Source organism: Heloderma suspectum, chromosome 4 (assembly GCF_057233095.1).
Source record: "Heloderma suspectum isolate Gila_16-S chromosome 4, 16-S_ref, whole genome shotgun sequence".
NCBI classification, from domain to species: Eukaryota; Metazoa; Chordata; class Lepidosauria; order Squamata; family Helodermatidae; genus Heloderma; species Heloderma suspectum.
Genome location: NC_139461.1, coordinates 58,799,423 through 58,824,429, shown reverse-complemented (window position 1 = coordinate 58,824,429; position 25,007 = coordinate 58,799,423). Strand labels below are relative to the sequence as shown.

General features: G+C 43.7%; 1 protein-coding gene across 1 annotated transcript in view; it reads left to right on the top strand.

The window, feature by feature from the left end:
* The window catches only part of PREX2 (phosphatidylinositol-3,4,5-trisphosphate dependent Rac exchange factor 2), a 218,198-nt gene that overhangs the window by 110,225 nt on the left and 82,966 nt on the right, over positions 1-25,007 (top strand). Inside the window, exons 22-23 of the mRNA XM_084848048.1 lie at positions 5,198-5,382; positions 18,969-19,130. Coding sequence (XP_084704174.1) covers positions 5,198-5,382; positions 18,969-19,130 — 347 coding nt within the window. The remainder of the gene's footprint in view (positions 1-5,197; positions 5,383-18,968; positions 19,131-25,007) is intronic.

Here is a 25,007-nt window from a genome sequence, read left to right as displayed (position 1 = left end):
ATTTGCAAAAGTGCACATTTGCAAATGAATAAAATTCTTATACAAAAAATCCAATTCCATCAATGAGCGGATGACAGAATGTAACATGCCTGACAAGCTGCGAAACAGATGGAATGGATTTAACAAAATCTGTACATTCCTATGTCTTGCTAATATAAGTGTGCTTAACTTTTTATTTGTTAGGCTCTTGGTCTTCAATATTCCTTCTTAGAAACTGGACCTAAAATGGATGAGAAATCCTTCAAGACGAGCTTGCAAACTTCCACATCATAGCACTCTTTTATTCTATATAAGATTATAAAGGGAGATAAAAATAGTATTAACAGATTTTAATTCTAATATGCTGTTAATCTAGGCCAGGGACATTGCTAGGTTCTTAAAAGATCCAGGGCACAGGCCCATAACAAAAATTTGCATATACACACACACACACACACGAGTCTAAGCACATGTCCAATATATGTGTGTGTGTGTGTGGTATGTGCATGCAATGTGCTTGCGTATGTGTATAGATTACATACATACATAAGAAGTGTGCACTAACCCCCCACCCCACTTCAACTCAGACCCCGATTCAGCATTTTGGAAAACATCCAGCTTCTGCTGTGGCCAATTTGTAGTCGGACCACTTCAGCTCAGCACCAAACCTGAGTCAATGTTTGGAAAAATGAGTCTTTATGCTTCCTGTTGACTGCCATGGGAAATTAGAAAAAAAAACCTGTAACTTTTTTCTCTTGGTCAGAACTGGATGATAATTTCAGGCATAGTAGCCCCCTAGAAGGGGATAACACCCGCCCAATGTCAGAAAAATAGGTGCAGAGTTTATATTTTGATTTTCTTTTAAAGGGAACTGCCAATAACGTTTTAATTCCTTGGAAGAATTGGATAAACACAGGATTCATTGCCCCATCAGAGGAGATCATGTCTGCCAAATTTCAGAATGCTAGCCCCAAGGGTTTTTGTGTAAGGGTGGCCTTGACATTTTGAGGTCTCCAAAAGAAGACATACTTATCTCCCTATGTTCCTTATGGACCATGGTTCTGAAAATTACAGAAAACCTACAGTTGTTCCTAAGTAAGAAACCAGCAAAGTTTCAGAAGGATAGGTGCAGCAGTTCATGTGGAAGGAGAGTTCTCCAATTTGGAGGAGGGAGTGGTTTGCTTTCCCTTCCATTCACCCCTTCCCCAATATTTTTTGGATACATTTGTATGCAAATGCACAGGTCATTTGAGGTGTCCCTCAGGCAAGAAACCTTAATTCTATAATTTAGAATTACTAGAATTTATTTACATTTCACCAACGTCAGCAGCAAGTGGGAAGGTGCTATTGCACTCATGTCCTGCCTGTGGGTTTCCTATGGGCATCTGGTTGGCCACTGTGTGAACAGAATGCTGGACTAGATGGACCTTGGTCTGATGCAGCACGGCTCTTTTTATGTTTTTAAATAGAGAGTGGCTCTGAGCATGTGCAGAATGTTTTTCTTTCACCACTGAGCACGTACATTCTCCCCCTACCAATTCTATTCTCCTCCATGCAACCATCCCTCCTCATCCTACCATCCTCCAGCAACTCTTCATAAAAACAGATGTCTTGTTTTGTGCAACTCCTTTCTACCTCCTCCTTGTTATGCACAAGCTCTCAATGTATCTTCCTCCCCATAACCTCATTTGTGCCAAGACTTCACCAGGATTCAGCCAATGAGTCTGTTTTCAAAACTAAGGCTAACTGTTTTCAAAACTTAGCATGCACTAAGTGCCTTTCCCTCACCACTGCAACTAGAGTTCATGCAACCCCCCCCCAACCCACAAATGACAAAACGTGCATAGGACTGAGCTGAAAGGGTAGTCAATTCATTAGACAGAATTGAGTAGGCACTGTATTAAGCTTGCAGTACCATACTCGTAACTCAGGACTTATTTCTGAGTAAACATGCAGAACATCGGGGTGCAACCCTCCCTGCAAAAGTAACTTGTGCTGAAGTCCTATGCACACTTTCCTGAGGGTAAGCCTTATTAAATGTAATGGGACTTCTCATACATAGGCATACATAGGATTGCATAAATTAGCAATATTTATCTTCCCTCCACTTAAAAAACAAACCAAAAACTCCTGTTTTTAATTAAAGCTTTCTGTTCATAAGAACATAGGAAGCTGCCTTATACTGAGTCAGACCCTGGTCCATCTAGCCCTGAATTGTTGACACTGACTGGCAGCAGCAGCTCTCCAACGTTTCAGGCAGGATTCTTTTGTAGCCCTACCTGGAGATGCTGGGGATTGAACCCAGGACCTTCTGCATGCCAAGCATGTGCTCTGCCACTGAGCTACAGCCCTTCCTATTGCTGGATAATGGCAACTGACAAACAAAACAGCCCCAGATTTGTTTCTCTGCAACCATGTGAACCCACTCTTCTCAAAGACTTGAGTGAGGAGAAGGAGAAAAGCCAACCCTCTTGTCTGTTTGTATAAAGTCAAATACAGTTCAGAACTTCTATTGCCCACCGAAGAGAATTATCTTTAAGAATTCCCCAAGATATGCTCTGGATGGAATAAAGAAGAGAAAGAAAGAATAGGATAGGGGAGGGGAGGGGAGGGAAGAAGAAAAGAAGAATGGTGATTGGAAATGTGTGCAGGGGTGGGGGGTAGAGAGAATTCCCTAAGCCAAGTGGCTCCTTTCAGAGAGGTAGTACATCAGAAGAATTTAGGAGGCTATGCAGGGTTTGCAAGGATTGCACGTATTTAAATGAACTTTATGAGGTGAAATGGCTGAGGGCTTTTTCTTGCTTTTTTAAAACTATAGAACCTATTTAAAAGCCTCAGCAGTTTCTCGATCATGACGCCACATAGTCCTAACCCTCCCTTTGGAATAATTTGAGTCCTACAGCTATTTAGGAGAAATTAAAGTGGAGGGGGGAAAGAAGTTTGTGGAGGCTGATTGGATCTTTTGCTGTACTGAAGCTACTAAACTTCTTCAGAATCCAAAGGTTCCAGTTTGGGGCAGTAAAATCAGATGCTGTGTGAAATACCAGTATTTCACATGGAGCTCTTTCTTCCCTTTCTTCTCATTCTTCAAAATTTCATTGCAGGCAAGCTCACAACAGTGGGCATGTAAGAGCAGAAAAGAAAAGGGGGGGGGGAGAGGGTTTTTTGCACCTCAAAAAACAAAAACAAAAAAACCAAACCACACCCTACACCAGAGATTAGGGATAGTGACCTCCTAATGGTCACCTTAAACACCTTCTGATTAGGATCTCTAATCCCCTGGGTGACAGATTTTACTATTTGTTTTAGACTTTGAGAAAAGGAAACTTTATGCATGGCTAGCGCAAAAGCCACTGGACCTAACTGTCTGAAATTTGGCAGGCTCAGTCAGCTCTAGAGGGTCCCCAAATTCCATGCACATATATATGGAAGCACAAAAAAATTATAGCTCTTTGCTTTGACAGATTTTCTTGAAAATAGCAAATTTTACCTGTGGCTAGCACAAAAGCCACTGGACCTAACTGCCTGAAATTTGGCATATTTAATCACCTCCATGGGAGCTACCAAACCCCCAGATTCCATATATTTATCTTACAAACTAAAAAGGTTATGGCCATTTTTGTTTTCCAATGCAAGTCAATGGGAAAATGTAAAAAAATGGCAAGTAGGACAGCTCAAAAGATCCAGGGCCTGTGCCCAGGTGGCCATGTTTAATGACACCCCTGATCTAGGCTATCTCTGGCAAAAATCAGCCCTCGGTGTTATCCAGCACAGAGTTAATGGTACTTAACCTGATTAAGGTTATTGATGGTTAGCAATCATGGCCATCCACCCAGAAAGAAAGAGTGGGTAGAATTTCTCCAGATGCTTTAATCAGCATCCCCCTCTTAGCAAAATGAGTGAAAGTGGTCACCTATTTAGGAAGCATTGCCCTAAATAGCCAGAATTTGCCACGCCTGTCTGATTGGCCAGGATCATCCATGCCCAGAAAGCATTGCTGTCTTGCCCTTAGCGATGTTAGCAGGCAGGCAAATCTGATTGGCTACATATCATTGTGATGACATCACATTCATTATTTGTCTTGTGTGGGATCTTATACAGAAGGAGAAAGAAGCTCCAACTTATGAGAAAATTTATTTACTTTGTATATTTATATCCTGCCTACTAACTGAAGTTCTTGCGGTGGCTTAAAATGCATTTAAAATATAACAAAATAAACATGCCTTATTGGGGAAGGGCAAAGGTGTATACAGATTTTCCCCCAGACCTCAGTTGTTCCAGGTGCTATTTTGTTTCTGAATCACTGAGCCATGGCTGGTCTCAGGAGAAATGACTGCTGCAGTAGTCAGGTGTTAGGAAAAATGGCTGCTGCAGTAGCCTCAGAAGACAGGGCTTCGTCACCAAAGCTGTTGCTGCTGATGTCTCCTGCAGTTCTGGGCTCCTGGTGGTAGGTATATGAGGCACTGGGGGAGCAAAGCTGCCTCCCCAGTCCTCAGACAGCTGACAACCTGTTTCTGAATCCCTGAGCCATACCCGGTCTTGGGGGAGAATTACCCTGGCCTGGAATTGACTGTCAGAGCAGCCATGTGTTAGCTGCCCACAGGGCAGGTCTTCCATACTTGGGCTGCTGCCAGTGCTGATCTCTTTCACAGTTTTGGCTACTCATGGTACAAAAAGCACTGGGGGGAAGGTGCAAAGGTGTTTACAAGCCTCCCCCAGTCCTCCAACAGCCACTGTATTTCCTGATCTGCACCTCGTGGATTCAAGTACAATGGCACTTGAACAATGTTTATGAAGACAAAAAAGGTGAACAGTAGGTTTTATTTGTGAAATCCTTTTGCCTTGAAAACTGACAAAGACCATCAATACAGCCTTGTTCATTTCAGTTCATTGAAATCAATAGATTCAAGGATGTTTATATTTGAGTTGGATTGTGCCCATCAAGTAACAGCTAGGAATGTTCACACTTAAGTTTTCCATTACTGTGATTACATCTTTAGTTTGACAATAATTTATTTTGATATCAGTGTTTCAGAGATATAAATGCACTACAACCTGTTTCAACTAGTTTACTCATCCAGTTGAACTGTTAATATAATTAAACAGAATTAGTTTGTTTATTTAGCAGTGATAATTAGCAGATTTAGATGCATTAGTTAATTTAGTAAAAATAAGTAGGCAGCAAAACAAGATGATTTTTTTTTACATTTGTTTTTAGAAGTAATAGACAAATTGAACACTATGGCAATAATCGATGGACGGAAGGACCATGTCAGTCTAACGGTTGATAATGTTCATCTGGAATATGGTGTAGTTTATGAGTATGATAGTACTGCTGGAATAAAATGCCATGTTTTGGAGAAGATGATTGAACCAAAGGGCTTTTTCAGCTTGACTGCAAAGGTATGACACATAAAATATTTATTTCTTTAATTCTTAATTGTTCCTTCTGTCACTGAAGTAGCATATCTCATTTATGGGCATCGGGGCTGGGAAAGCGTCTACCGGCCAGAGGGAGGCAGTAATGGCCCACATAGACCAGTAGCCTGAAAATCATTTCATGGCAAACGTGGTCATGAAAATGGGTCCCTCCCTCCTTATTTACTGATAGGATTATAGTAATTTCATTTCAAGTCTATTCCTTGTCAGTGACCTCTCTTCTGTTGATGATTATTGGTGGTTATTGATGGTTATGAATTATGGTCATCCACCCAGAAAGAAAATTAAACACAATAAATGCTGAAGAGATTAAATATCCACTGTACCCTGATTTTGCTGCTGCACTGCTGCTGCTTCCTCAAGAATTACTGAATGTCACATTCCCCACCCACTCACCCTTAGAGTTCTATTTTAATAGCAAAATTTAAGATGCAGTTAGTCAGTGATTTTGTAGAAGCGATGTCAACAATGTATTTGCTTACAGAAGTAAGCAGATATTCAGTTGTTCCATTCATATATTAAGCATTCCACATGTGTTCTATGTTAGTTGCTCAGAGGAGCAGCACCCTATAAAGGAGCTTTGAAATGACTTGGGCCCCATCCACATGGAGATGCTTCATGATCCATTTCCGGTTTAATCCGGAGTTTCATCAGTTCGGGCCCACAGTAGCTAGTAAAGTGATATATACCTTTTTAAAAATGCTTGCACTGGGCAAACAACACCTGAAGCTGCATTAATTTGAGGTTGGGTGGGCAAGTAGAAAAATGTCATGAATTGCATAGGTGCAGGGCAATGAATGAGCGGAGGCTTGCTCTCCGCCCTGTTCCCCTTTCCCTGCTCAGTGAAGTGCAATGGACGTCCATGACTTACTTCCAAGTAGGCATGTTTAACGAACACCTCCCCTCGCATGCTCCCTCCCTCAGAGGAAGTTGGGGTGAATTAAAATACTTTAATTAAATTGCTGTGGACGTGTGGACAGAAAGGCTTTCCCCCCACCCCCGCACTCCTGTGCTTTGTTAAATCAATAGGAGACCTATCCCTGTTTCCTGCCTCCCAGCTGAGCAGAGCAGAGGAGAGCAAGCTGCTCTAGCTGGTCCAGGGACTACAGAAGCAAGCAAGCTCCCAGAGAGCAAGCGACCAGAGCGAGCAAACAGGGGGAGCAAACAGGAGTTGGCCAGGGGAGTTGCAGTGGTAGAAGAGACAATGGAGACAAAGGAGACAGAGGCTAAGAGGTAAGTGGGCTGCAGGAAGCCCAGGGGGCTGCCCTTTATCCTTCTGAGTGGCTGGGAGCTCACAAGGTGCTTCTGAGAGCTCCAACTGTATTGTGGGGTGTGTGGCCTGAGTACTCCCAGCAGCTGAGTGGGTGGGAAGCTTCAGTCTGTTTCCCGCCACCCAGCTAAGCAGAGCAGAGCAAGCTGCTCCAGGTGGTCCAGGGACTACATAAGCAAGCAAGCTCCCAGAGAGCGAGCGACCAGAGCGAGCAGACAGGAGGAGCAAACAGGAGTTGACCAGGGGAGGTCAAAGGGGAGGCCCCTAACATTTTTTTTTCTTTTTTAACTAATTTTTTAAAAATTTATTTGTCTTGTAACACACACTTCCACACCAGTGGGACTGTGCTTTTAACCTCTACTGAGTAGAGGAGCAGGCACAGGCTAGTCTAGAACAATCACAGAGCTAGACACAAAAAGGGAAAAGAGGCTATGGAAGGACAAGACTCTCCAGTGGTAGTGACCTGCTAGGTGTGTGCAATGTTTGTTTTCTTGCCTGAGAACAACATGGCCTACACCTGCAACAAGTGCAAGTTGATCACGCTGCTGGAAGAAAAAGTAAGTGGATTGGAGCGGCGACTGTCAACCCTCCAGGGAAAAAGAGAACACGAAGAGTTCTTGGACAGAATGAGGGAACTACAGCAGCAGAGGGAGGACCAGAAGCTTGAAGAGCAACAGCAAGCTGAGGCAGAAGTGGGAAATGCTGATGTGAAGAAAAATGGAGTAGAGGATACTCCTTGGAAAAGGGTGACAGTTAGGAGAAGAAGAACTAGACGCTACTCTGGACCAGTGGAAGCAGTGGAGCTGTGGACCCAATTCCAGGTACTTGCGGATGAGACTGAGGACAGCCTGCAGACGAATAATCACAGGGGAACCTACATGAGAGTGAGCAAGAGGCTGAAGGTCAGTCAAACAGAGGCGATGAAACCCAGGCCTACAACAACAAGAAGAGCAGTAGTAGTGGGAGACTCCTTGTTGCATGGGATCGAGACCCAAGTATGTTGCGAAGACTCATGGACTTGCCAGGTATGTTGTCTCCCGGGAGGACGGATTAGAGATGTGACTGAAAGGTTGCCTGTGCTCATAAAGCCCACTGACAGGTATCCCTTTCTTCTCATCCATGTGGAAACAAATGATACCGCCAAGCAGAGCTACGAAGAAATCATGTCAGACTTTGAAGCTTTGGGAAGGAAACTCAATAACTTTGGGGCCCAGATAGTTTTCTCATCCATCCTTCCAGGAGTTAGAAGAGGGATAGAAAGTGAACGAAAAATACTCCAGGTGAATGACTGGCTATGAAGGTGGTGCCGACGAGAGAGATTTGGATTCTAGGACCACGGGATATATTTCCTGGAAGGTGGGCTGATGGCAAGGGATGGGTTGCACCTCACAAAGGCTGGGAAGAATGTGTTTGGCCACAGCATGAAGAACTTCATCAGGAGGGCTTTAAACTGAATCCTACAGGGAAGGGAGATGTAAAGTTGGGGGTAACAATGGACGTAGGCTCATGCACTGCAATGGAGGGAACAGCTCTAATAGCACCCAATAATAGTCTTCAGACACATGTAGGAAGGAAGCCAGATTATGAAGCACGTGGTCTTCGATGTCTATATACTAATGCCCAGAGTATGGGAAACAAACAGCACGAACTTGAACTCTTAATACAGGAGGGAAATTATGACTTGATAGGTATAACTGAGACTTGGTGGGATGACTCTCATGACTGGAATACAGCAATTAAAGGATATAATTTGTTCAAAAAGAAGAGGAGGAACAGAAAGGGAGGTGGGGTTGCACTGTATGTGAAAAATACATATCTCTGCACAGAAATACAGGAGGATGAGCTTGGTAGCCCCATCGAGAGCATCTGGATCAAAATAAATGGAGCAAAGAATAAAAGGAACCTGATGGTCAGAGTCTACTACCGGCCATCCAATCAAGGAGAAGACGAGGATGAAACTTTTGAAAAGCAAATAGCCAATGTTTTAAGGAAGCATGATGTAGTAGTAATGGGGGACTTCAATTTCCCCGATATTTGTTGGGAGACAAATTCTGCAAAACATGGCCCCTCCAGGAAATTTCTGACTTGTGTGGTGGATAACTTCCTCCTACAGAAAGTAGAGGAAGGAACTAGAGGATCGGCTATCCTTGACTTGATCCTAACCAACAGAGATGACCTAGTGGATCAAGTAGCAGTTCCATGAACTCTGGGGGAAAGCGACCATGTTGTACTTGAGTTCTTGGTTCTAAGGGAAGGAAAAGCTGAGTGTAGTCAAATGCGTACCCTGGATTTTAGGAAAGCTGATTTTAATAAACTAAGAACAATGATCAGTAAGGTCCCATGGCAAGCGACACTAATGAGAAAAGGAGTCCAAGATGGGTGGGAGCTTTTTAAAAAGGAAATTCTCAAGGCACAATTACAAATAATTCCAACAAGAAGAAAAGGTGGAAGACAACAGAAGAAGCCAATGTGGCTTCACAAAAAACTTAGAGATGACCTGGATACAAAAAAGCACACATATAGGAAGTGGAAGGAAGGCCAAGCAACAAAGGAAGAGTGCAGGCAGGTAGCACAGAATTGCAGGGATGGCGTCAGGAAGGCTAAAGCTGAGAACGAGCTGAGATTAGCGAGGGATGCTAAAAACAACAAAAAGGCTTTCTTCAGCTACGTGCATAGTAAAAGACAGAGGAAAGAAATGGTTGTTAAGCTATTAAATAAGGATGGCAAAACGACAACAGATGACAAAGAAAAGGCAGAGGTGCTCAATTCCTACTTTGGCTCAGTCTTCTCCGAAAAGAGGGTCTATGACCCCCCTGGCAAAGGCAAAGTACAGGCTGAAGGGGCAGGATTGCAGCTTGAAATCGATAGGCATATGGTCGATAGGCAATAGGAACACCTAATTACTTTGAATGAGTTCAAATCTCCAGGGCCAGATGAACTGCATCCTAGAGTAATAAAGGAACTGGCAGAAGAACTCTCAGAACCACTGTCTATTCCCTTTGAGAAATCATGGAGGATGGGTGAAGTGCCAGATGACTGGAGGAGGGCTAATGTTGTCCCTATCTTCAAAAAGGGTAAAAAGGAGGAACCTGGGAACTACAGACCAGTCATTCTGACATCAATCCCTGGGAAAATTCTGGAGCAGATAATAAAGCAATCAATCTGTAAGCACCTTGAAAAGAATGCAGTGATTACTCGAAGCCAACATGGATTTGTCAAGAACAAGTCCTGCCAGACGAATCTGATCTCATTTTTTGATCAAGTCACCTCCCTTGTGGACCGTGGGAATGCTGTAGACATAATATACCTCGACTTCAGCAAAGCTTTTGACAAAGTGCCCCATGATATCCTGATGAGCAAACTCGCTCAAAGTGGGCTAGATGAAGCAACGATCCGGTGGATCCACAGTTGGCTAGAGAATCAGACTCAAAGAGTGCTTATCAATGGGACCTTCTCAAACTGGGGAGAGGTAACGAGTGGGGTACCGCAGGGCTCAGTCCTGGGCCCAGTACTCTTCAACATTTTTATGAATGACTTGGAGGAGGAGGTGCAGGGAATGCTGATCAAATTTGCAGATGACACAAAATTGGACGGGGTAGCTAATACCTTGGAAGAAAGAAAACAAAATTCAAAGTGATCTTGATAGACTGGAGCACTGGGCAGAAAACAACAGAATGATATTTAATAGGGATAAATGCCAAGTTCTGCACCTAGGAAAAAGAAACCAAATGCACAGTTACAAGATGGGGGATACGTAGCTCAACCATACTACCAGCGAGAAGGATCTTGGAATTGTTGTAGATCACAAGCTGAATATGAGCCAACCATGTGATGTGGCTGCAAAAAAGGCAAATGCTATTTTGGGCTGCATTGATAGAAGCATAGCTTCCAAATCCTGGGAAGTACTAGTCCCCCTCTACTCAGCACTGGTTAGGCCTCATCTGGAGTACTGTGTCCAGTTCTGGGCACCATACTTTAAGAAGGATGCAGACAAACTGGAGAGGGTTCCGAGGAGGTCAACAAAGATGATCAGGGGACTGGAAACAAAGCCCTATGAAGAGAGCCTGAAAGAGCTGGGCAGGTTTAGCCTTGAGAAGAGAAGACTGAGGGGAGATATGATAGCGCTCTTCAAGTACTTGAAAGGTGGTCACAGAGAGGAAGGCCAGGATCTCTTCTCGATCATCCCAGGAATCCAGATTCTGGCTGAACCTCCTGACTGTCAGAGCAATACGACAGTGGAACCAATTACCTAGGGAGGTGGTGGGCTCACCCACGCTGGAGGCATTCAGGACGAGGCTGGACAGCCATCTGTCAGGGATGCTCTGACTTGGATTCCTGCATTGAGCAGGGAGCTGGACTCGATAGCCTTGTAGGCTCCTTCCAACCCTACTATTCTATGATTCTTTGAGACACTGAGTTACTTCTGCCCTGTTCTCCTTTCCATACTCAGTCAAGTAAAATGGATGAGAATGAGGAGGGCTGGTGATGACTGCTATTTGAGCGCCTAGAATTGCGCAGTTTGGCACACCTGTATATGAATCAACATGCCCCCCCTCCGTCACTTATGTGCAGTCGAGGAGTTACTTCCAAGTAGACATGCAAACTTCCTCCTTCCCACCCCGCCACTTTCCCTTCTGCCAATCAGTGCTGCTCCAGCAGCCACAGCGAGGGCAGTTCAGCACACACAGACCCCGAAAGCACCCTGCAATTTCAGAAACACCAGATTTTAGAGCTAGAAACAGCGCACTGGCTACAAAGAAGGGCATGCGTCATCTGACTCTATCAACTTTGAGGCGCAGTAGGACTAGCTGAAAAGCTTCATGGAAATCCAGCCCTGGTCAAACTATATCAAGGAGGAGGAGGAAAGAGCAAGTGATGCAGACATTGCAATTAGGAGAAAAGGGAAGAAGAATTAAGAGAAAAAATAGCCACATGGCATGGAATTCAAGGAGGTTTAGGGAGGTAGAAAGGGAAAGAAACATACTCAAATATCCTGATGTGGGCTTAAGAGTGATACTGTCTGTGTGTGTCATATATGACACCCTCCCCATTTAAGAACACGTGAAGGGAATTGCAAGGCTGTATGACTCAGCCCCACCCCCACTGCTGGTGTGTGCTACACCCATGTCTCCACCCCCCATCCTCACATTCAGCCAGCATGGGAAGGGTTCTATGGTCATACTGATGTATATGGAGGAGTGCTATGTATCATTATACGCCTAGAGCTTCTTCCCACACTAGCTGGCTAGTGGGGACATGGCCATGGTCCATGTCGGTGGGTGGGTGTGGCTAGCCCTTTTGACCAGTGCCTCCAACAGCCCCTTCTCTGAATTCTCCCCCTATACACATGATGTTTGGGGAAAATCAGAGGAATAACTGTCCTCATTTTTGTCAATACAGTTTTCAAACTCATTGAAATTCTCTCCAAACATTTTAAAGCCATGGGAATGAATGTTTGGTGGAAAAGATGCGAACAAATATGTTCTTGCTCCAAAATATTTTTTCAAAATATTTCCCCTTACATCGCTAGACAGTAACAGTTCATAAGCTAATCAGCTCTGTCAGAACATTAACCTATGGCTTGACTTAACAAAGTAGTTTGTATCTTGATTGTCAGCTTCTGCAGTTTAAGCTAAGCTACATCTGATCACTTAAATCCTAGCTGAAGTATTTTCAAGGGACTAGTATTTCTTTAAGTATTCTCAGGTCTCAGATGAAGTGAAGCAGTGCATCCAGTACCTTAATTTAGAGTTAGTCCAGATAGCAGCTCCCCCTGAGGTGGTTTTGCACTACTACAGTGCTAAACCAGATTTGGGTGAGGAGGCAGTAAGTGGTATGGGGATTCTGTAAAGCTCACAATTCAAACAGTGCTACCTACACTGATTTTTCTAATTTTTGATCTGCTATTTGGACTAACAAGAATCATCCCAAGAAACATACAGCTTGTTTGTATCAGCCATATGGAATCAGCATGTCTGACATATGCAAAGGCCTAGAAGCATTCTTCAGAGCTACCTGAATGTGTACAAAGCTGTAGTGTCCCTCCTACACTTGCAGTGACAGCTTACTCTCACTTTCCCCGTGCTGGGTAGTAGTGGAACTCTGGATGTGCAGGAACAGCTTGTTCAGCTGCATGTATCTGGGCTATGATCCTGCAAGGCAAAAATGTACTTGAGAGTGTGCCTAGCAGAAGCAGTGGTTGATGCAGAAAGAATACCTGTCTTTTGCCAACAAAGAACTTTCCCGTATCAGTGCTTTTCTTGTGTAGATGACAGTGTTCCCTGCTATTGAGAGGAAACATAAGTACATGAGATGAACTGTGATGGATAAGACCATCTAGTTCAGTATTCTGTTCCTGCAGTGGCCAACCAGATGCCTATGGGAAACCTATAAGCAGGACACAAGGGCAATGGCCCTCTCCTGCTTGTATGCTGGGGACCGGCTGCTTTATGCAAAGTGCCCTTTCCCCATAGTTCCCTTAATCAAAGTGCCCCCTTATGAGCTATAAGTGTGTTCAACCTGAATTAGGGAGATACAGTCCCATATTGAACTCCCCATCATCTGAGTTGTGGTATCCCTGTGTGAAGTTTATATACTTGTAGTGGTGTGCTGTGATTGGGTGCTGACTTGCACCATATCTTATGCTCTGTTGTTGTGATGTGGGCAGAGCAGTCATTATTGTGGGAGTGGCTATTTTTAAATTGATTTTTCCCACCCGTTGAACTCAGTGGGATGGACATTAGTTGTGCCTGTTCTGAGATAAAGTTGCACCATTTGTGGTGTCATGGACTTGAGGATACAAAATAAATATGTTTCTCCCTTGTGCAGCCCCCATCCAGCTCACAAATTCCTGTTTTAGTCATTCTACTGCCATGTCTTTGGAAGAACAGCTGCACTGGAAGAGTGTTCTGCTGGCATATCCAAGCTGTGCTGTTGCTGTATCTTTCACATGGTGGCATATCTCGTGTTGTGCCGGGATTTATTTATTTATTGCATTTATACTCCGCCTTTTTTCCTCTTGCAAGGAACCCAAGGTGGCTTACATTATCCTCCTCCTCCTTCTCCATTTTATTTATTATTAAATTTATTAATTGCCCATCTGGGCGATGTACAGTGTATAATAAAACAGTTTAAAACAATAAAATTCTACAATAAAAACGTTTTCTAAAATACCCTAACCCACCCCAAATGCCTGCCTGAACAACCACGTTTTGAATGCACGGCGGAAGCTCATTAAAGAGGGGGCATGGTGGAGTTCCCTAGGGAGGGAGTTCCACAGAGTGGGGGCCACCACAGAAAAGGCCCTCTCCCTCGTCCACACTAGTCTAGCTGTCCTGGCTGATGGGACAGAGAGAAGGCCATCCGAGGCTGATCTTGTTAAGCGGCCTGTCTGGTGTTGCTGGAGGCGCTCCTTAAGATAGGCTGGGCCGGAACCATATAGGGTTTTAAAGGTCAAAACCAACACCTTGAATTTGGCCTGGGAAACAACTGGTAACCGGTGCAACTCCTTCAGCACTGGAGTGATGTGATCTCACCGGCGGCTGCCTTTAATCAGGCGAGCTGCCACGTTCTGTACCAGCTGCAGCTTCCGAACCGTCTTCAAGGGTAACCCCACGTAGAGCGCATTACAGTAGTCTAAACGAGAGGAGACCAGGGCATGTACTACCAATGGGAGCAGATGGTCGGGAAGGAAGAGGCGCAGCCGCCGTATCAGATGGAGTTGATACAGCGCTGTCTGGCTCATAGCTGACACCTGAGCCTCCATGGACAGCTGGGAGTTCAAAATGACCAGGCTGCGGACCTGGTCTTTCAAGGGTACTCATACCCCATTCAACACCAGGTCAGCATCCCCCAGCCGCCTCTTGTCTCCCACCAAAAGTACCTCGGTCTTGTCAGGGTTCAGCTTCAGCTTATTCCTCCCCATCCAGCCACTCACCGTCTCCAGACATTTGGACAGGGATTCTACGGCCAACCTTGGTGAAGATTTGAATGAGAGGTAGAGCTGCGTGTCATCCGCATATTGATGACACCGCACCCCAAACCTCCTGATGATAGCCCCCAGCGGCTTCACATAGATGTTAAATAGCATCGGAGAGAGGATGGAACCCTGTGGCATCCCACAAGTGAGTGGCCACGGGTCCGAAACCTCCTCTCCCAGTGCTACCCTCTGGTACCTGCCGGAGAGGAAGGACCGAAACCACCGCAATACGGTGTCTCCAATGCCCAACCCCGCCAGGCGGTCCAAGAGGATACCGTGGTCAACGGTATCAAAAGCCGCTGAGAGGTCGAGGAGAACAAGGAAGGAGCATTCACCCCTATCCAGAGCCCTCCTCATATCATCCACCGAGGCGACCAAGGCCCTTTCTATCCCATGCCCAAGCCTGAAGCCCGACTGAAATGGGTCTAGATAATCGGTTTCTTCCAAGTGTGCCTTCAACTGCATCGCCACCACCCGCTCAATCACCTTGCCCAAAAATGGCAGATTTGAGACTGGGCGAAAGTTGTTCAGAACTTGAGGATCCAAGGAGGGCTTCTTTAAGAGCGGTCTTATCACTGCCTCCTTGAGGGCTGATGGCATCACTCCCTCCTCAAGGGAGGCATTCACCACCGCCCTGATCCCCTCACCCAGTCACTCTCTGCAGCCCATAATGAGCCAAGATGGGCAAGGATCCAGTAAGCAGGTGGTCGGCCTTACAGATGAAAGCACCTTGTCCACTTCATCAGGAGGAAGAAGCTGGAACCGATCCCACAAAACCGGTTTGCCACAGGCCGCCTCTTGCTCACTAACTGTATCCATAGCGTGCAGAGTAACACTCCTAATCTGATCAATTTTATCTGCAAAGTTCCTTGCCAAGGCCTCACAGGAGGCCTTAGAATGCTCCAGTGGTTCAGGAGCCTCAGGACCAACCAGGCTCCGGACCACTTGGAACAGCCTCCTGGGACAGCACTCTGCAGATGCGATAGAGGCAGCATAATATTCCTTTTTTGCGGCCTTCACCGCCACGTGATAGGCTGAAGATACAGCTCTAGCCCGTGTCTGATCGTCTTTGGAGCAAGACTTCCGCCACCGGCGCTCTAGCCATCTCACCTCCTGTTTCAGAGCTCATATTTTATCCTCACACCAACAACCCTGTGAGGTGGGTTGGGCTGAGAGTGTGTGACTGGCCCAAAGTCACCCAGTGAGCTTCCATGGCCGAGTGGGGACTAGAACCTGGATCTCCCAGCTGCTAGGATAATGGAGCCTCCCTCATGTTTTATAGCTCCTTAGCTGGCATAACTGAAGTACAGGATTGCTCAGTAAGGGTGCAGTCCTATTGATTGTGCCCTCAACACTTGTAAGCCTCCAATGGAGTGGGAGGTGCGGCGGAGGTGGTTATCGCTTCCACCACGCTGCCTGCTCTGCATTTTAGCTAGACAGGCTTGGAGGAGGAGGGAAGGAGGCTGGAGAGGCCTGAGGCTACTGCATACGCCGACCTCTCCAGTCCCATCCCCTGCCCACCAACCCTTTAGCAACTTTGGAGAGGCAACTGGCATGGTTCTCTTTGCACAAGCTGCGAGGGGGAGGGGATAGGGGAAGGGAACACAGATTCCTGGCTCTGAGGTCAGAGTGCTGTTTCTGACCTTGGATCTGGGAATCCAAAGAAGCCTATGGCCCCACAGAAAAATCCTGTGGCCCCCCAGATTGCAATTGCTGTCATCCTGGAGTGGAGAAAAAGTAATGTGAAACAAATGAAAGGTAGCTATGCTTGAGTGTTGAATGTAATAATCCTTGTGGATGTTTTTCTTCAAAGCTGGGAAGCCTAATTACTAGGCAGTTTATTTTTAATCATAAGTCATGCAGCAGTCCAATGTTTTAGTGTTGCTAAAAATATAATAATATGAAATTGAAGAACAGGGTGTAGAAGACCTGGTACTGATTTAACTATAATCTTTGTAGCTGTAGCCAAGGGATAGGTTTTGCAGAAATATTTTGCATTATTAATTAAATCTGCAGAAAACTAAAGTCTTATAAGCAATTGGCAACCTTTAATGGGTGATTGAGTAACTAAGAGTTAAAATACTTTCTGGCAATAATTACATGAGCTATGCAAAAAACCTCTTCAACTCTAGGGTAACTATAATTAAATATATGCAAAAAAATGAACAATCGCCCTATATCCTTTGACTTTTTCCAAATTCCAGTCAGACATTTCAAGAAAATAATATTATTTCATATAGAATAAATTAATTTAATGCTACTATTTCCCATTTTAGACTGCACCATCTGGTATTTGATTTTATATATACTGAAATTGTATGATTTGGGGTGAGGATATTGATTCCCGTGCAGGAGCCCATTCTTTTTTGAATTTGGCCACTCTACAGTGTGTTTAGGATTTTACGGGGGTGGGGAGAAGGCTTAAAAGCTCACTTTTCCTTTGAAGTGGCCTTTTTAATTTATACTGCTATTAATTTTTTCTTTTGTTTTAGACAGTACAAACATAAGGGCAGTGGAGTAGGGCAGGGAGTTAAACATTGTGAGGTTACAGCTCACACTGTTAAAGAGATTGATGTGAGGAGGTACAGCCAGGTAGACTAGTATTTAAAGACAGCACTTAGGCATATACACCAGTCTATACAGCCCAGACATCCAAATAAGTGTAGTGCCAATAGTAAGCTGCATATTCAACAGTGGAAAGGACAGTAAGGTCCTCTGTCCATTTATAAATTGAAAGCAGGGATTTGTCCATCCGTTGGAGTATGAGTCTTTTTGCAATCATAAGTGCTTGCAAGATCCATTTTCATTGTCTGTTTGACAACTCGCAAAGCGCAAGAATATAGTTCAGGATTATGTGGACATCTGTAAACGTCAGTGAAGTCTCTAATGGAATCACTGGCATCTAATGGCATGATGGTAGGTATATTTCCGATTTAGCAATAGAGTTTTAACAAGATTTCTAGAAATCTTGTAATATATTTATTATACATTAAGCAATAATAATCTTATTTTGACAACTAGACAGCACGTCTACTTCCAGATGTGCCTTCCATCACTAGCTATTTTCACATCCAAAAACCTACTTTTACATGTTACCAGGACTTGGCATGACCAGTAGGTCTTTGAATGGTGTACGGCCAATAGTGTAATTCTGCTAGCAAGCAGAGTTTCCACTCATGGGGGGTGTCTTTGCCTGATCTTCGGGAATCCCCCCTTCCCTTTTAGTCCCCCACAGCTCACCCTGTTCAGGAGGGTCCCCTGCTTGGGGGAATCTTGGGGCTGCCAAGGGAAGGAGGGGCAGGATCTTTCACTTTTCCCAATGTGATGTTGGATGGAACCCTACATAATAAACTACTTTTAAAACCTTCAACAATTTCAAAAGAGGCTTGTTACGAATCACCAGTTCAAAGCCCTCTTGTGAAACTAGTTGTGTGGTTCTTTGGATCTAGGTCATAATAGCTGCAACAAAGGGCCAAACCAATAGCCCACCTGTCCTAGTTACTAAACATGGTGTGTAATACATGATAGGATAGCAGTCCTAGTATTCAATGGAAGATTTATCAGTTGGAAGTTTTGCTGCCATCTGACGAGCCTTTAATGGGTATTTGAGACAAGTCTTGCTGATAATGCATAGAGTCCAGAACTCCCTCCCTTAGGAGGTTCATCTAGTTTTTTCCCTTCTAGCCTTTTTCAAATTGTTGAAAACTATCTTATTTAGACAGGCTTTTAGTTAAGATTACGTTTTGTGCTCTGTATCCTACAGTGTTTTGTTTTAATTCTGTGGCTCTGTGTTGCTGTTTGTTTTTTATTATTTGGTGATACTATTTGTTATTCGCTAATATTTTAATCTTTCCCATATGATTAACTCTTTGATTTTTTTTGCCAATTTTAAATAACAACAACAACAACAACAACAATAATAATAATTTCTGCCTAATGAAAATTGCTAACCTTTTGTATTAAATAGTGACTATAGAACAAATTATTGGTTTTCACATATGCTTTAAGTTAATTATTGCATTATAATTTTGTAGCCATTGGTTTATCATTTTTTTATATGTACATTTTATGGACATATTGTTTTTCTAGTGGAAAATATATTGTCTAAAAAGGGAATATTTGTCTCCATACATTCTGTATATTTGCTACTGTAAATTGGGAGAAGATTGCTAATATGAAAAGAAACATCCTTTACAGAAAAAGATCCTTTCTTATCATGTGCTTCATATATGTTTACGCTGACATTCTGCTTTTTGAAATATCGGGACATTTTAACATCTACTGCTTTTATGTTATTTACAGATTCTTGAAGCACTAGCAAAAAGTGATGAGCAATTTGTGCAAAACTGTAATAGTCTAAATAGTTTAAATGAAGTAGTCCCCACTGACCTTCAAAGTAAATTCAGTACCATTTGCAATGAGAAAATAGAACACATTTGCAGACGGATCACTAGTTACAAAAAGGTAAGGACTGGAAATGTTCTGGAAATTTACTGCATTTATTTGGAAGAAATAATAAAAAAATGTTCAGCTGGAACTAAATGCATATGCTCTGCTTCTATGCCCCCCCTTCCCTTCCTCTGTTTTCTCCCTTCTGTCAAATTCTAGATTATAAGCTCTTCAATTCAGGGACATGTCTCCTCTCTAAAATGTCATGATGCTAAATAAAAAATAAATTTTTAATCAGTCATCTTACAGTAAAAGAGATGGAGGAATATTGTACAGTCATCTGTAAAACTACATGGCTAGGACTGTACTGGAAAGAAGGTAAAAAAATGGGCTTATCCAGTTTAGCTCATGCGATGTCTCAAGTACTCTTGTAAAAGAATAATGTGAATAATTTCCCAGAGTAATTCTTCTTACTATATTGATGACATATATGTACAAACTGTCAGTGGAGCAGGGAGAGTTGTAGAAATAAGTCAGATGGAGTTGTACCTGCCTGTTCTTTCCACTGTACCATATACCTGGTTACAAAATATAAATCAAGAAGCGTTACATTGAAGATATTGCTTATCAAGCCCTAAGCACATGGGAAGAGGCAGGCTGCTGCTGATTAGCTTGCTAAAGATCTGATTTAACAAAGATCTTGCTAAAGATCTGATTAGGGGAAATTATGTGGCCTGGGTGGATTTAGTATATGTACTGTAGTCCTGTCTTCCTACTAGAAACATACTACCTGTATTCAGGGATTCACCTGAATATATGAAGGCCAAAATTGAATAGGGGGTGGATGTGTACATGCAAGCTTTGCCTTCATTGTCTCTGCATGTGAGGGATACTCTTTAGACCCAATCACAGGGAGGCTTCTAAAGACATTCTGGCAAATATGATTAGAAATCCTCTTCAGGCCTTCATGCTGAAGATATGAAGAGGAGCCCCTATGTGTGGGGATGCTGGAAGTAGATCTTGTGTGTGTGGCCCCATCCCCCTACTCACTGTTAGCCCTCATGTGTTCAGGGTAGTATGTTGCAAGTAAGAGGATGGAAAACTATCCCTGGCCTGGGAGATGGGCTTGAAAGTGTTCTCTCTCAATCTCTCTCTCTCTCTCTCTCTCTCTCTCTCTCTCTCACACACACACACACACACACACACACTCACATTTGCAAATAAAAGAAAAAAAGAAAAGAAAGAATTCTTGGCCTAGTGGTAGCAGTGACATGAAACTTTCTTATTGTAACTTCAGACAATCTTTTCTACTGTTATTCATGATGAATTTGGCTTCAGTTGAAGAAATAGTTATTAGTATAGTTGCAAATAGGGTTGACCCTTTATGTCTTGCATGACTCTTGTGCAATTGAACATTTTATTTACAATATTTATATACTGTTCCACATCAAAAGATTATTTGGTATGGCAGGCAGAAATGTAGCAGACAAAGCTTATCACTGCAGCTATTGAATTTCTGCACAGGAGCCTTGCCAGACAACTCTTTGTCCTACCATCAAATGATCCTACATGGGCCAGCATCCAAATAGATATGTCTTCTACCTAACTGGATCAGCTAGTTACCTTTTTCTTTCTTCCTTCCTCTTGCTGTCCCTGCATGCATTTGATGTGTTGGCATAGGAGCCTGAGAGACACTTTGCCCCACTATTTTGTGTGACACTGTGTGCTGTCACTTTAAGAAGTTCAGCCTGGCACCCTCTGTAAAGACAACCCTGGAAGGTTTCATCTCTGAATGGAATGGGTGAAATGTTCTAAATAAGTGGTTGAATCATAGGTCATTAGCATCTGGTCACATATTCAGGTCAAGTTTCAGCAATTTGACTTAATCAACACCACTAAGATTGGGTGCCTCATGATGGAATTAGGTGGTAGGCATGAATGCACCTCAGGCAAAGAGTAACAAACCTTCACAGTGTTGCATAATTACTGATAAGTATGGTGGTTGGGCAGAGGTCCCTGCCCTTAAGTACAATCCCTGGAAAATCCTGGCATGATTAGATTTGGACAAATGAACACCTAGGTGTCAAGAGGAGTATTAATTTCACCCAGAAACATGGTTTCTTTTGCCTAAATGCTATAAAAACCCAGGGCTCCGATGTCCATTGTTCCTGGCCTCCCCAAGGGCCTTGTATCACATATTTGTGATGCGTGGCAAGCTGGCTACATCCATTAGCTCTCTCTCTCTCCCCCCCGCCCCTTTGCTGAAATCACTCTTAAGCCATGGAACCCAGGTTTCTGCCAGAGAGCCTCGTCAATTATTTTCCCCAGAATACCCAGTTCTGGCTGTTTAAGTCCCTGCTTTTATTGAAGCTGCCACACACATACAGCCCTTTTCAGGGCTCCTTTTCCCTCAGCAGCTGCAGGAGTTTCCCCGCAGCCCACCTCTGTCTTCAGGATGATCCAATGGGATCTCTGGAAAGTTAGTTTTCAGTTCTGCTCTATTTTCTGGAGGTCCTTTCCCTACAAATTGCAACCTCCACTCCTTCATTTGCTTTTTCTATTTAATGATTCTCTGTGTGTGTGCGCATGCGTGTGTGTGTTTTATTGTGAATCAGGTCTTGGTTGGAAGCCCAGCTGTGCTTAAGTAGCTGTGCTACTTAAGCTGTGCTACTTAAGCACAGCTTTTCCCTGGAACACCAGTAAAAAGGATTGTAGCCAAGCTCCCATTCTGTGGTCTGCCTTGGTTCTTCTTCAGGCCCTGTGCCTACTGTGGTTGCCCAAATCCCCTAGAGGATTTGGGCAACACAGAAGGTAACCTGGAGTTTTTATGAATCCTGGGGTTCACAACAAAGAACTGGAACAGAAAACAAGGTGGTGTGCAAGGCACTGGGAATTGGTGTTGTTGTTCTGAATTTAGCTGCCCCAATCATCCTACCTTCTACTTTGCCACAATGACTTTGTGCAAGGACTAGCCATTGCACTTTGCTCACAGCTAGAGGCAAACTGCTTTGGATCCTTCCCTCCCTGATCACACCATCCTCCTTTCCCATGCCTCTTTCCTTTCTTTCCCTCTCCCAGAAAGCCTTAAATCCCAGATTTGCCTAGCCACAATTTCTTCAGCTCCAAGGAACTGTAATCCAGCCCATTTAGGTCCAGACTCTCTCTCTCCTTTGTTCAGTTTGACTACAATGTAGCTCAGATGGGTATTTTAATTGCAGAGTCAGAAATTCTATTTAGGGCACAATCCTATGGCCACTAGACAGTGTCTAGATGGCCATAGGATTTTTTGGGTTCTGGGAACTATGCTCAGAGCCAGTTCTCTGAGCTTGGTTTCTAGAAATCCGACTCCCTGCCCCTTCCCCCGCTGCCTTGTAGGAGGTGCAGGTCATCCCTGGCTCTGCAGTTGGAACAGAGCGGCCGAAAAGGGCATGTTCCTGGGGGCGGGGCAGGGACTGTGGATGTGTCATTATGACGCTTCTTGTGCACTGTCTGGCCTCAACCGCACCCCCGCTCTGAGGAGCCCTGGTTAGACAGCTGAAATTGGCTGTTTGGCCTCAAGTGAAGGGCAGCCGAAGCATGGAGGAGAGGATCCATCCTACGCCCTGCCTGCCTTGCATTCGATAGTCAGTTGCCTCTGAGTTTGGAGGTAGCCAACTATCTCCATTGGATTGTGCCTTTAGACAATTAAGTTGTGCTTTTCATATTTTTCCTGTCTACTGTAGAATAGTTTAATACCATCTGCAGTGTCCAGGGACAAGAATAGCAAGATAATATTGGGTCAGGAGGAAGTACATTGGCACAGCCACATGGGAAGGTGTATATAATTACTATACCTGACGTTATCTTATTATAAACCCACAAATTCATCAACTGCTCAGATGAGACCTTTCGAAAATCCATAAACATGATGCATATTTGTCATCTCAAAAATGCTTACTGGTCGTGATGGCTGTTAGTAACATGTTTTATTCCAAGAATAGCTATGCCTTCTTTTAGGGAGGTAAATGTAACCATAGTAACAAAAGTGTCTGAGAATGCTTTAGCTGTGCTGTTAGTTTCACTGTGAAAGTTTGAAATCTATAAATAGAAACTCAGTGGCTTCCTGCAGTTTTTATTATTATCCCATTTTTTCTAACAGAAGTTTGAGCCCAGCGTAATAGTCCCCAGATTTTTCCAACACATGCATGAAAAGAAATGTGGATCTTACTTATGATCTGATTAAATTATAACCAGGCATTTGGTCTCCGTGGGAGACAATGTGTGGGAGATTTAAATGTGAAACATGTACTGCTGTTCTTGCTATTTAAATGTCCTTAGTGTACTTCTTGTACTAGTTTCACATATTAAGGGCAATATATCAGTAGAAGCCTGCATGGACAGGAATGAAAGAACATAAGAAGAGCCACGCCAGATCAGACCAAGGGTCCATTTAGTCCAGCATTCTGTTGACACTATGTCCAACCAGCTGCCTGTGGGAAACCCACAAGTAAACTGTGAGTGCAATAGCATCCTCCTGTTCATGATCCCCAGCAAGTGGTATACAGAGGAATACTACCTCTGATACTGGAGTTAACCCACAAGTAGGACATGAGTGTAACAGCACCCTCCCGCCTGTGTTCCCCATCAACACAACACAGTACACCATCAAAGTAAATTTCTTGTATGAGTCCCACAGAAATCTATATTTTGTTAAGATTTTGTTGAAAACTGGAACTGGTTTTTGTTTATTTGTAAGTGTAGGAGTCTAGTATAGCTATTGATAGGTCTGTAAGACAAAATAACTACTGCTATTAGAATTGCTGCTAAAACTACTATCAATTTAAAAACCTCCATTCCTAGGCTGTGACTATATAAAATCTCTCCCTTTTTGCTTTAATTCTTTAAAAACTGGTAGTCAGCCTAGTAGCTCTTGTCATCATAAAAAGTTTGATTGGACCCTAAGGGATCAGTTGTAACCACCACAGTAGGTATTGGATATCTCATAAAAGGCTAGGTGAGAAGCCCTAACTTGTCAGGAGCCACAAAATGGGTGGTAGTAAACAGCATTTGTCACATTTCCTCCTCCTCACCATGCCATTTCAAATTTGCAAGTCTAGGAGACCCTTTTTTTTATGCTGAAGGTTTTTTAGTCCAGGTTCTCTATATCAAATGCTAGTTCTTGACTTCCCAAACTTGAGGATACCCTTAAAGTAGACAAGGACAACTGTTTCTTCCCTGCTTCCATTGCATCCTTGTGTAGCCAGCAAGCAGAGGTGTGTTGTGTGATTTGGGTTTTAACATCTATCCCAGTAATTTGAGTGTGGGTGCCCATGGATACTTGCTGTGACATATTTGCAAGGCACTTTTGGAATAAAATGGCTTGTCTCCATGCTATCTCGGAGGCCACAGTTGATGCAAGTCCAAACAAGGTGCTCAGTGCTCCATGTGGTCTAGTTTTGTTGGATCAATTTCAGCTTTTGAGGCCTGATGATGTGGACATCGCTTGAGGCGGTGTGTCCAACTATTTGCCTTCTCAGCCCTTGCTCTTTATGCGTAATTTGAACTAGCAGGAGGGGACTGGCTGGATAGTTCCAGTATGTGGTGAACACATTTGCTGCAGGATTGGTGGACACACAGTGCCTTGAAAGAGGTGATTGGGCACCACATCTCAAGAAAGCCACACTGGACCCAGAGGGACTTAGTAACAGCCTTCCAGTCACTAATATCCCCTTCTTAAGGAAGACGCTTGATAGGGTGGTGACCACACAGGTTCAAACACTCTTGGAAGAAACAGATTATCTAGGTAAAGGCCTAGTTTTGGGACTTGATCACCCTGACAGATAACCATTATCAGGAGAGAGAAAGGGCGAATGTAACCCTGTTGATTCTCCTTGATCTGTCAGCGGCTTTTGATACTGTTGCCCATAAAGTATCATCAGCATGCTGATGATACCCAACTACAGTGCCTTGCAT